General features: G+C 50.8%; 1 protein-coding gene across 1 annotated transcript in view; it reads left to right on the top strand.

Annotated features, from left to right (window-relative positions):
• The first annotated feature begins 47 nt into the window (after positions 1–47).
• The window catches only part of LOC115120854 (conserved oligomeric Golgi complex subunit 8), a 56,520-nt gene continuing 43,512 nt past the window's right edge, over positions 48–13,055 (top strand). The window contains exons 1-5 of the mRNA XM_065016380.1: positions 48–570; positions 6,876–7,083; positions 8,076–8,327; positions 8,428–8,497; positions 11,658–12,169. Of these exons, the coding sequence (XP_064872452.1) occupies positions 242–570; positions 6,876–7,083; positions 8,076–8,327; positions 8,428–8,497; positions 11,658–12,169 (1,371 nt within the window). The 5' untranslated portion in view covers positions 48–241. The remainder of the gene's footprint in view (positions 571–6,875; positions 7,084–8,075; positions 8,328–8,427; positions 8,498–11,657; positions 12,170–13,055) is intronic.

Genomic DNA, 13,055 nt, shown 5'->3' with positions numbered 1-13,055 from the left:
GCAGGAAAACGGAAGTGGATGTAATAGTGACGTCAAAATCATGCGCCTTGTGGATGTTGTGCTCTTGCGTTTACGAGCGACTAGAATTTTAGCTAAATTGCGAATTAAATTGCCATTTAAAAGACATCAGACGCTCGCATTGTATTTTAACGAGCTGTTTCGGTACTCCTGTGTAAAGGCTGAAAATAGGAGTAGGTAAGACTAACATTCAGATGAAGTGTTGAAGTGACAGCTTTCCAATATGACAGCTGTGGACGTGGAAGATGAGAGTATTCTGGCTTCAATATTTAAAGACAGCTTTCCAGACAACTGGAGAGACAACCCGGACTTCGCAGCCTACTTGTCCGAGCTCAGTTCGTATGGCGTGGAGAAATTAAACCGTGAACCGGAGCGGTTGGCGGAGGAGAGGGCGCAGATACTGCAGCAGACCCGGGAGCTCGCCTTCTCCAACTACAAGACGTTCATCCGCACCGCGGACTGCACCGAGGAGATTTACCGCGACTTTGGCCGTGTGGAAAGCAGTGTTTCCAAACTCCTCGACAAGTTGCCCAGCTTCGGGGAAAAATGCAGGTTAGTGGTAAAAGTTTGACAATTACTCTCTGTCGTTTTGACATGTCATTTACGTGATTTAAAAAATATATATATATTTATATACAAATTCTTATTTTCAATGACGGCCTAGGAACAGTGAGTTAACTGCCTGTTCAGGGGCAGAACGACAGATTTGTACCTTGTCAGCTCAGGGATTTGAACTCGCAACCTTCAGGTTACTAGTCCACCGCTCTAATGGGGGATTCTGTCAGGGGGGAGATTTTCGGCACAACACCGGCAAACCGTGCCAACATATCCTCCAAACACCGGTTTCGTGGGCATTATCACTTCTATACAACATATTCAAATCATATTTTCAGACAACTGTATTTTAATGAATTTATTTACACTCTTTCATCCTTCCACAATATAAAGTCCCGACACATCTCGGGTTGTTACCCAGCTGGCCTGTCGTTCATTCTATCGGCCAATTCGCGGCCAGAAGAACAACAAAGTAGCTGCATTGGTTTCATCTGTTCTCCATAATAATGATCTAATGGGGCGTGATTTCACCTGACATAGAACATACGTTCTCTGGTCAGGACACTGTTGTTCAGAGGAGCTAGTCAACAACACATCTAACACAATCACCTCGAACTGAAGCTGGAAAGACTGAAAACGAGATGTACCAAATTTTGTTTGACCTATTTTCTATTGATAGTTCTTTGTATAACGTTATATCCATAAACAATGATTCATTATTTCAACTGGCTGAGAAAAGCTGCCTGTCTCATCCCATAAGGCATTAACAAATCTCCTCCGTTGAAAACTAAATGTTAGTCTAAAACAAATGTGAGATAATGTCTCAATGTTTTTTTTTTATATATCAAGGCTCACGTCTATCTAGAACGAACCAACAGACTGGTACCGGGCTCACGTCTATCTAGAACAAACAGACTGGTACCGGGCTCACGTCTATCTAGAACAAACAGACTGGTACCGGGCTCACGTCTATCTAGAACAAACAGACTGGTACCGGGCTCACGTCTATCTAGAACAAACAGACTGGTACCGGGCTCACGTCTATCTAGAACAAACAGACTGGTACCGGGCTCACGTCTATCTAGAACAAACAGACTGGTACCGGGCTCACGTCTATCTAGAACAAACAGACTGGTACCGGGCTCACGTCTATCTAGAACAAACAGACTGGTACCGGGCTCACGTCTATCTAGAACAAACAGACTGGCTCACGTCTATCTAGAACAAACAGACTGGTACCGGGCTCACGTCTATCTAGAACAAACAGACTGGTACCGGGGCTCACGTCTATCTAGAACAAACAGACTGGTACCGGGGCTCACGTCTATCTAGAACAAACAGACTGGTACCGGGCTCACGTCTATCTAGAACAAACAGACTGGTACGGGCTCGGGCTCGGGCTCACGTCTATCTAGAACAAACAGACTGGTACCGGGCTCACGTCTATCTAGAACAAACAGACTGGTACCGGGCTCACGTCTATCTAGAACAAACAGACTGGTACCGGGCTCACGTCTATCTAGAACAAACAGACTGGTACCGGGCTCACGTCTATCTAGAACAAACAGACTGGTACCGGGCTCACGTCTATCTAGAACAAACAGACTGGTACCGGGCTCACGTCTATCTAGAACAAACAGACTGGTACCGGGCTCACGTCTATCTAGAACAAACAGACTGGTACCGGGCTCACGTCTATCTAGAACAAAAACAGACTGGTACCGGGCTCACGTCTATCTAGAACAAACAGAACGGGCTCAATCTAGAACAAACAGACTGGTACCGGGCTCACGTCTATCTAGAACAAACAGACTGGTACCGGGCTATCTCACGTCTATCTAGAACAAACAGACTGGTACCGGGCTCACGTCTATCTAGAACAAACAGACTGGTACCGGGCTCACGTCTATCTAGAACAAACAGACTGGTACCGGGCTCACGTCTATCTAGAACAAACAGACTGGTACCGGGCTCACGTCTATCTAGAACAAACAGACTGGTACCGGGCTCACGTCTATCTAGAACAAACAGACTGGTACCGGGCTCACGTCTATCTAGAACAAACAGACTGGTACCGGGCTCACGTCTATCTAGAACAAACAGACTGGTACCGGGCTCACGTCTATCTAGAACAAACAAACAGACTGGTACCGGGCTCACGTCTATCTAGAACAAACAGACTGGTACCGGGCTCACGTCTATCTAGAACAAACAGACTGGTACCGGGCTCACTAGAACAAACAGTCTATCTAGAACAAACAGACTGGTACCGGGCTCACGTCTATCTAGAACAAACAGACTGGTACCGGGCTCACGTCTATCTAGAACAAACAGACTGGTACCGGGCTCACGTCTATCTAGAACAAACAGACTGGTACCGGGCTCACGTCTATCTAGAACAAACAGACTGGTACCGGGCTCACGTCTATCTAGAACAAACAGACTGGTACCGGGCTCACGTCTATCTAGAACAAACAAACAGACTGGTACCGGGCTCACGTCTATCTAGAACAAACAAACAGACTGGTACCGGGCTCACGTCTATCTAGAACAAACAGACTGGTACCGGGCTCACGTCTATCTAGAACAAACAGACTGGTACCGGGCTCACGTCTATCTAGAACAAACAGACTGGTACCGGGCTCACGTCTATCTAGAACAAACAGACTGGTACCGGGCTCACGTCTATCTAGAACAAACAAACAGACTGGTACCGGGCTCACGTCTATCTAGAACAAACAGACTGGTACCGGGCTCACGTCTATCTAGAACAAACAGACTGGTACCGGGCTCACGTCTATCTAGAACAAACAGACTGGTACCGGGCTCACGTCTATCTAGAACAAACAGACTGGTACCGGGCTCACGTCTATCTAGAACAAACAGACTGGTACCGGGCTCACGTCTATCTAGAACAAACAGACTGGTACCGGGCTCACGTCTATCTAGAACAAACAGACTGGTACCGGGCTCACGTCTATCTAGAACAAACAGACTGGTACCGGGCTCACGTCTATCTAGAACAAACAGACTGGTACCGGGGCTCACGTCTATCTAGAACAAACAGACTGGTACCGGGCTCACGTCTATCTAGAACAAACAGACTGGTACCGGGCTCACGTCTATAACAAACAGACTGGTACAGGGGCTCACGTATATCTAGAACAAACAGACTGGTACCGGGCTCACGTCTATCTAGAACAAACAAACAGACTGGTACCGGGCTCACGTCTATCTAGAACAAACAGACTGGTACCGGGGCTCACATCTGTCTAGAACAAACAGACTGGTACCGGGCTCACGTCTGTCTAGAACAAACAGACTGGTACCGGGCTCACGTCTATCTAGAACAAACAGACTGATACCGGGCTCACGTCTATCTAGAACAAACAGACTGGTACCGGGCTCACGTCTATCTAGAACAAACAGACTGGTACCGGGCTCACGTCTATCTAGAACAAACAGACTGGTACCGGGCTCACGTCTATCTAGAACAAACAGACTGGTACCGGGCTCACGTCTATCTAGAACAAACAGACTGGTACCGGGCTCACGTCTATCTAGAACAAACAAACAGACTGGTACCGGGCTCACGTCTATCTAGAACAAACAGACTGGTACCGGGCTCACGTCTATCTAGAACAAACAGACTGGTACCGGGCTCACGTCTATCTAGAACAAACAGACTGGTACCGGGCTCACGTCTATAACAAACAGACTGGTACAGGGGCTCACGTCTATCTAGAACAAACAGACTGGTACCGGGCTCACGTCTATCTAGAACAAACAGACTGGTACCGGGCTCACGTCTATCTAGAACAAACAGACTGGTACCGGGCTCACGTCTATCTAGAACAAACAGACTGGTACCGGGCTCACGTCTATCTAGAACAAACAGACTGGTACCGGGCTCACGTCTATCTAGAACAAACAGACTGGTACCGGGCTCACGTCTATCTAGAACAAACAGACTGGTACCGGGCTCACGTCTATCTAGAACAAACAGACTGGTACCGGGCTCACGTCTATCTAGAACAAACAGACTGGTACCGGGCTCACGTCTATCTAGAACAAACAGACTGGTACTAGAACAAACAGGGCTCACGTCTATCTAGAACAAACAGACTGGTACCGGGCTCACGTCTATCTAGAACAAACAGACTGGTACCGGGCTCACGTCTATCTAGAACAAACAGACTGGTACCGGGCTCACGTCTATCTAGAACAAACAGACTGGTACCGGGCTCACGTCTATCTAGAACAAACAGACTGGTACCGGGCTCACGTCTATCTAGAACAAACAGACTGGTACCGGGCTCACGTCTATCTAGAACAAACAGACTGGTACCGGGCTCACGTCTATCTAGAACAAACAGACTGGTACCGGGCTCACGTCTATCTAGAACAAACAGACTGGTACCGGGCTCACGTCTATCTAGAACAAACAGACTGGTACCGGGCTCACGTCTATCTAGAACAAACAGACTGGTACCGGGCTCACGTCTATCTAGAACAAACAGACTGGTACCGGGCTCACGTCTATCTAGAACAAACAGACTGGTACCGGGCTCACGTCTATCTAGAACAAACAGACTGGTACCGGGCTCACGTCTATCTAGAACAAACAGACTGGTACCGGGGCTCACGTCTATCTAGAACAAACAGACTGGTACCGGGCTCACGTCTATCTAGAACAAACAGACTGGTACCGGGCTCACGTCTATCTAGAACAAACAGACTGGTACCGGGCTCACGTCTATCTAGAACAAACAGACTGGTACCGGGCTCACGTCTATCTAGAACAAACAGACTGGTACCGGGCTCACGTCTATCTAGAACAAACAGACTGGTACCGGGCTCACGTCTATCTAGAACAAACAGACTGGTACCGGGCTCACGTCTATCTAGAACAAACAGACTGGTACCGGGCTCACGTCTATCTAGAACAAACAGACTGGTACCGGGCTCACGTCTATCTAGAACAAACAGACTGGTACCGGGCTCACGTCTATCTAGAACGAACCAACAGACTGGTACCGGGCTCACGTCTATCTAGAACGAACCAACAGACTGGTACCGGGCTCACGTCTATCTAGAACCAACAGACTGGTACCGGGCTCACGTCTATCTAGAACGAACCAACAGACTGGTACCGGGCTCACGTCTATCTAGAACGAACCAACAGACTGGTACCGGGCTCACGTCTATCTAGAACGAACCAACAGACTGGTACCGGGCTCACGTCTATCTAGAACGAACCAACAGACTGGTACCGGGCTCACGTCTATCTAGAACGAACCAACAGACTGGTACCGGGCTCACGTCTATCTAGAACGAACCAACAGACTGGTACCGGGCTCACGTCTATCTAGAACGAACCAACAGACTGGTACCGGGCTCACGTCTATCTAGAACGAACCAACAGACTGGTACCGGGCTCACGTCTATCTAGAACGAACCAACAGACTGGTACCGGGCTCACGTCTATCTAGAACAAACAGACTGGTACCGGGCTCACGTCTATCTAGAACAAACAGACTGGTACCGGGCTCACGTCTATCTAGAACAAACAGACTGGTACCGGGCTCACGTCTATCTAGAACAAACAGACTGGTACCGGGGCTCACGTCTATCTAGAACGAACCAACAGACTGGTACCGGGCTCACGTCTATCTAGAACGAACCAACAGACTGGTACCGGGCTCACGTCTATCTAGAACAAACAGACTGGTACCGGGCTCACGTCTATCTAGAACAAACAGACTGGTACCGGGCTCACGTCTATCTAGAACAAACAGACTGGTACCGGGCTCACGTCTATCTAGAACAAACAGACTGGTACCGGGCTCACGTCTATCTAGAACAAACAGACTGGTACCGGGCTCACGTCTATCTAGAACAAACAGACTGGTACCGGGCTCACGTCTATCTAGAACAAACAGACTGGTACCGGGCTCACGTCTATCTCTAGAACAAACAGACTGGTACCGGGCTCACGTCTATCTAGAACAAACAGACTGGTACCGGGCTCACGTCTATCTAGAACAAACAGACTGGTACCGGGCTCACGTCTATCTAGAACAAACAGACTGGTACCGGGCTCACGTCTATCTAGAACAAACAGACTGGTACCGGGGCTCACGTCTATCTAGAACAAACAGACTGGTACCGGGCTCACGTCTATCTAGAACGAACACACTAGATCTTATTGAATGTTACTGTTCCATGAACTGTTATAATACTGTTCTGAACGGTTGACATGATGAAGAACCGGTTGGGCTCACGTCTATCCTCTCCTTTAGGGGTTTTGTGAAGGAGGCGGAGGACATCGGGGCGAGCCGGCGGATGAACAGCCTGACTCTGAACCGTCACACAGAGATCCTGGAGATCTTAGAGATCCCTCAGCTGATGGACACCTGCGTCCGGAATGGTTACTACGAGGAGGCTCTGGAGCTGGCAGCGTACGTCAAGAGACTGGAGAAGAAGCACTCGTCTCTACCTGTCATCCAGGTATTAATGCTACCAACTACCACTTCCTGTTTGCACAGCTAGGAGGTACAGATCGTACCACTTCCTGTTTACACAGCGAGGAGTTACAGATCGTACCACTTCCTGTTTGCACAGCTAGGAGGTACATATCGCACCACTTCCTGTTTACACAGCTAGGAGTTACAGATCGTACCACTTCCTGGTTACACAGCTAGGAGTTACAGATCATACCACTTCCTGTTTACACAGCTAGGAGTTACATATCGCACTACTTCCTGTTTACACAGCGAGGAGTTACATATCGCACCACTTCCTGTTTACACAGCGAGGAGTTACATATCGTACCACTTCCTGTTTACACAGCGAGGAGTTACATATCGCACCACTTCCTGTTTACACAGCCAGGAGTTACAGATCGTACCACTTCCTGTTTACACAGCCAGGAGTTACAGATCGTACCACTTCCTGTTTACACAGCCAGGAGGTACAGATCGTACCACTTCCTGTTTACACAGCCAGGAGTTACAGATCGTACCACTTCCTGTTTACACAGCCAGGAGGTACATATCGTACCACTTCCTGGTTACACAGCTAGGAGTTACAGATCGCACCACTTCCTGTTTACACAGCCAGGAGTTACAGATCGTACCACTTCCTGTTTACACAGCCAGGAGGTACAGATCGTACCACTTCCTGTTTACACAGCCAGGAGTTACAGATCGTACCACTTCCTGTTTACACAGCTAGGAGTTACAGATCGTACCACTTCCTGTTTACACAGCTAGGAGTTACATATCGTACCACTTCCTGTTTACACAGCCAGGAGGTACATATCGTACCACTTCCTGTTTACACAGCGAGGAGTTACAGATCGTACCACTTCCTTATTATATTAATTTTGTCAACACACAGTCTGACAAACTGTGGTAGATCTAGAAATACCTCGTCTTAATACTGTAACAGAGTGTGATTCCCTGACCTCGACTGTAACGTGGCCTGTGTCTCTTCTCCAGGGCATCGTCCACGAGGTGCGTCAGTCGGCTCAGCTCATGCTGAACCAGCTGTTGCAACAGCTTCGTAGCAACTCCCAGCTTCCCGTGTGCCTGCGTGTGATTGGCTACCTGCGCAGGATGGACGTGTTCACGGAGGCGGAGCTACGGGTCAAGTTCCTGCAGGCGCGGGGCACCTGGCTCCATGCCATCCTGTCCACTGTCCCTGATGAGGACCCTTACTGCCACATCACCAAGACCATCGAGGCCTGTCGCGTGTGTAACCTGGCCTCTGTTATCTAGCAGTGGAATGAAGGACCCAGGAAACAGGAAACAGGCCTTTTAATTCTCTGACATTGGTCTTCCTCTGTTCCAGGTTCATCTGTTTGACATTACCACCCAGTACAGAGCCATCTTCTCTGACGAGGACCCCCTGCTGTCTCCCGGTGAATGCAATGCTTTAGTTCATTTAAGGCTGAATTATTTGATACGATTTACATAAATATGAAGATTAAACCCAACAAGAATTATCTAAAGATGTGTTTCATATGTGTTCTGGAAAAGCCCGTCAGTACTGTGGGTTTGGTACAGACAGGTCAATCGTCCCAACTGTGGGTTTGGTACAGACAGGTCAATACAGACAGGCAGCCTTGTGATGTATGGTGTCTGTGGTGAATGAGGGGGCAGCCTTGTGATGTATGGTGTCTGTGGTGAATGAGGGGGCAGCCTTGTGATGTATGGTGTCTGTGGTGAATGAGGGGGCAGCCTTGTGATGTATGGTGTCTGTGGTGAATGAGGGGGCAGCCTTGTGATGTATGGTGTCTGTGGTGAATGAGGGGGCAGCCTTGTGATTTATGGTGTCTGTGGTGAATGAGGGGGCCTTGTGATGTATGGTGTCTGTGGTGAATGAGGGGGCAGCCTTGTGATGTATGGTGTCTGTGGTGAATGAGGGGGCAGCCTTGTGATGTATGGTGTCTGTGGTGAATGAGGGGGCAGCCTTGTGATGTATGGTGTCTGTGGTGAATGAGGGGGCAGCCTTGTGATGTATGGTGTCTGTGGTGAAAGAGGGGGCAGCCTTGTGATGTATGGTGTCTGTGGTGAATGAGGGGGCAGCCTTGTGATGTATGGTGTCTGTGGTGTCTGTGGTGAATGAGGGGGCAGCCTTGTGATGTATGGTGTCTGTGGTGTCTGTGGTGAATGAGGGGGCAGCCTTGTGATGTATGGTGTCTGTGGTGAATGAGGGGGCAGCCTTGTGATGTATGGTGTCTGTGGTGTCTGTGGTGAATGAGGGGGCAGCCTTGTGATGTATGGTGTCTGTGGTGAATGAGGGGGCAGCCTTGTGATGTATGGTGTCTGTGGTGAATGAGGGGGCAGCCTTGTGATGTATGGTGTCTGTGGTGAATGAGGGGGCAGCCTTGTGATGTATGGTGTCTGTGGTGAATGAGGGGGCAGCCTTGTGATGTAGCCTTGTGGTGTCTGTGGTGAATGAGGGGGCAGCCTTGTGATGTATGGTGGTGAATGAGGGGGCAGCCTTGTGATGTATGGTGTCTGTGGTGAATGAGATGGGGCAGCCTTGTGATGTATGGTGTCTGTGGTGAATGAGGGGGCAGCCTTGTGATGTATGGTGTCTGTGGTGAATGAGGGGGCAGCCTTGTGATGTATGGTGTCTGTGGTGAATGAGGGGGCAGCCTTGTGATGTATGGTGTCTGTGGTGAATGAGGGGGCAGCCTTGTGATGTATGGTGTCTGTGGTGAATGAGGGGGCAGCCTTGTGATGTATGGTGTCTGTGGTGAATGAGGGGGAGCCTTGTGAGTATGGTGTCTGTGGTGAATGAGGGGGCAGCCTTGTGATGTATGGTGTCTGTGGTGAATGAGGGGGCAGCCTTGTGATGTATGGTGTCTGTGGTGAATGAGGGGCAGCCTTGTGATGTATGGTGTCTGTGGTGAATGAGGGGGCAGCCTTGTGATGTATGGTGTCTGTGGTGAATGAGGGGGCAGCCTTGTGATGTATGGTGTCTGTGGTGAATGAGGGGGCAGCCTTGTGATGGTGTCTGTGGTGAATGAGGGGCAGCCTTGTGATGTATGGTGTCTGTGGTGAATGAGGGGGCAGCCTTGTGATGTATGTGTCTGTGTCTGTGGTGAATGAGGGGGCAGCCTTGTGATGTATGGTGTCTGTGGTGAATGAGGGGGCAGCCTTGTGATGTATGGTGTCTGTGGTGAATGAGGGGGCAGCCTTGTGATGTATGGTGTCTGTGGTGAATGAGGGGGCAGCCTTGTGATGTATGGTGTCTGTGGTGTCTGTGGTGAATGAGGGGGCAGCCTTGTGATGTATGGTGTCTGTGGTGTCTGTGGTGAATGAGGGGGCAGCCTTGTGATGTACGGTGTCTGTGGTGAATGAGGGGGCAGCCTTGTGATGTATGGTGTCTGTGGTGAATGAGGGGGCAGCCTTGTGATGTACGGTGTCTGTGGTGTCTGTGGTGAATGAGGGGGCAGCCTTGTGATGGGCAGCTGTTGTGATGTAGGGGGTGTCTGTGATGTGTCTGTGGTGAATGATGGGGCAGCCTTGTGATGTATGGTGGTGTCTGTGGTGTCTGTGGTGAATGAGGGGGCAGCCTTGTGATGTATGGTGTCTGTGGTGAATGAGGGGGCAGGTGATGTATGGTGTCTGTGGTGAATGAGGGGGCAGCCTTGTGATGTATGGTGTCTGTGGTGTCTGTGGTGAATGAGGGGGCAGCCTTGTGATGTATGGTGTCTGTGGTGAATGAGGGGCAGCCTTGTGATGTATGGTGTCTGTGGTGAATGAGGGGGCAGCCTTGTGATGTATGGTGTCTGTGGTGAATGAGGGGGCAGCCTTGTGATGTATGGTGTCTGTGGTGAATGAGGGGGCAGCCTTGTGATGTATGGTGTCTGTGGTGAATGAGGGGGCAGCCTTGTGATGTATGGTGTCTGTGGTGAATGAGGGGGCAGCCTTGTGATGTATGGTGTCTGTGGTGAATGAGGGGGCAGCCTTGTGATGTATGGTGTCTGTGGTGTCTGTGGTGAATGAGGGGGCAGCCTTTGTGATGTAGCCTTGTGATGGTGTCTGTGGTGAATGAGGGGCAGCCTTGTGATGTATGGTGTCTGTGGTGAATGAGGGGGCAGCCTTGTGATGTATGGTGTCTGTGGTGTCTGTGGTGAATGAGGGGGCAGCCTTGTGATGTATGGTGTCTGTGGTGATGTATGGTGTCTGTGGTGAATGAGGGGGCAGCCTTGTGATGTATGGTGTCTGTGGTGAATGAGGGGGCAGCCTTGTGATGTATGGTGTCTGTGGTGTCTGTGGTGAATGAGGGGGCAGCCTTGTGATGTATGGTGTCTGTGGTGAATGAGGGGGCAGCCTTGTGATGTATGGTGTCTGTGGTGAATGAGGGGGCAGCCTTGTGATGTATGGTGTCTGTGGTGTCTGTGGTGAATGAGGGGGCAGCCTTATGATGTATGGTGTCTGTGGTGAATGAGGGGGCAGCCTTGTGATGTACGGTGTCTGTGGTGAATGAGGGGGCAGCCTTATGATGTATGGTGTCTGTGGTGAATGAGGGGGCAGCCTTGTGATGTACGGTGTCTGTGTTGAAAGGTGGTCACGGCCAGGCGGTGAACGAGGCGGCCATCTTCCACGGCTGGGTGGTGCAGCAGGTGTCTGAGTTCCTGGTGACCCTGGACCGAGACCTCCAGAGGGGGGTGGGCGGACGCCTGGACTCCCTGCTGGGACAGTGCATGTATTTCGGCCTGTCCTTCAGCCGCGTCGGGGCAGACTTCCGCGGCCAGCTGGCCCCGATGTTCCAGCGCGTGGCGGCCGATACCTTCCGCAAAGCTGTAGAGGAAGCCATAGACAGGTTCCAGGAGGACATGAACCTGTACACTCTGATCTCTCTCCCCTCTATGCTGGGTGGGGGCTCCATGCCAGGTACCCTCCAGCCCCCCAGTACCCAGCCAGGTACCCTCCAGCCCCCCATGGCTCTGCTGGACTTCCCCCCTCTGGCCTGCTTCCTGAACAACATCCTGACGGCCTTCAACGACCTCAGGCTCTGTTGTCCCCTCGGTCTGGCCCAGCAGGTGACCAAGTACCTGGAGGACGCCCTGGTGAAGGTAACCAACGCCTGTCTGTCTCTGCTAACGCTATGTCTGCTGCTACAGTTACCATAATGACATGTCTAGTCTGTCCCATGCTCTCTAGGCGCGGTAGATGGGATGCTCTCTCTAGACGCGGTAGATGGGATGCTCTCTAGACGCGGTAGACGGGATGCTCTCTCTAGACGCGGTAGACGGGATGCTCTCTAGACGCGGTAGATGGGATGCTCTCTAGACGCGGTAGACTGGATGCTCTCTCTAGACGCGGTAGACGGGATGCTCTCTAGACGCGGTAGATGGGATGCTCTCTAGACGCGGTAGACGGGATGCTCTCTAGACGCGGTAGACGGGATGCTCTCACTAGACGCGGTAGATGGGATGCTCTCTAGACGCGGTAGACGGGATGCTCTCTAGATGGGATGCTCTCTAGACGCGGTAGATGGGATGCTCTCTAGACGCGGTAGATGGGATGCTCTCTAGACGCGGTAGATGGGATGCTCTCTAGACGCGGTGCTCTCTAGATGGGATGCTCTCTAGACGCGGTAGATGGGATGCTCTCTGGACGCGGTAGACGGGATGCTCTCTCTAGACGCGGTAGATGGGATGCTCTCTCTAGACGCGGTAGATGGGATGCTCTCTCTAGACGCGGTAGATGGGATGCTCTCTAGACGCGGTAGACGGGATGCTCTCTAGACGCGGTAGATGGGATGCTCTCTCTAGACGCGGTAGATGGGATGCTCTCTCTAGATGGGATGCTCTCTAGACGCGGTAGACGGGATGCTCTCTAGACGCGGTAGATGGGATGCTCTCTCTAGACGCGGTAGATGGGATGCTCTCTAGACGCGGTAGATGGGATGCTCTCTAGACGCGGTAGATGGGATGCTCTCTCTAGACGCGGTAGATG

This window comes from Oncorhynchus nerka, unplaced genomic scaffold (assembly GCF_034236695.1).
Source record: "Oncorhynchus nerka isolate Pitt River unplaced genomic scaffold, Oner_Uvic_2.0 unplaced_scaffold_1009, whole genome shotgun sequence".
NCBI classification, from domain to species: Eukaryota; Metazoa; Chordata; class Actinopteri; order Salmoniformes; family Salmonidae; genus Oncorhynchus; species Oncorhynchus nerka.
Note: the sequence above shows the minus strand (reverse complement) of the source record. Positions and strands in the feature narration are given on the sequence as shown.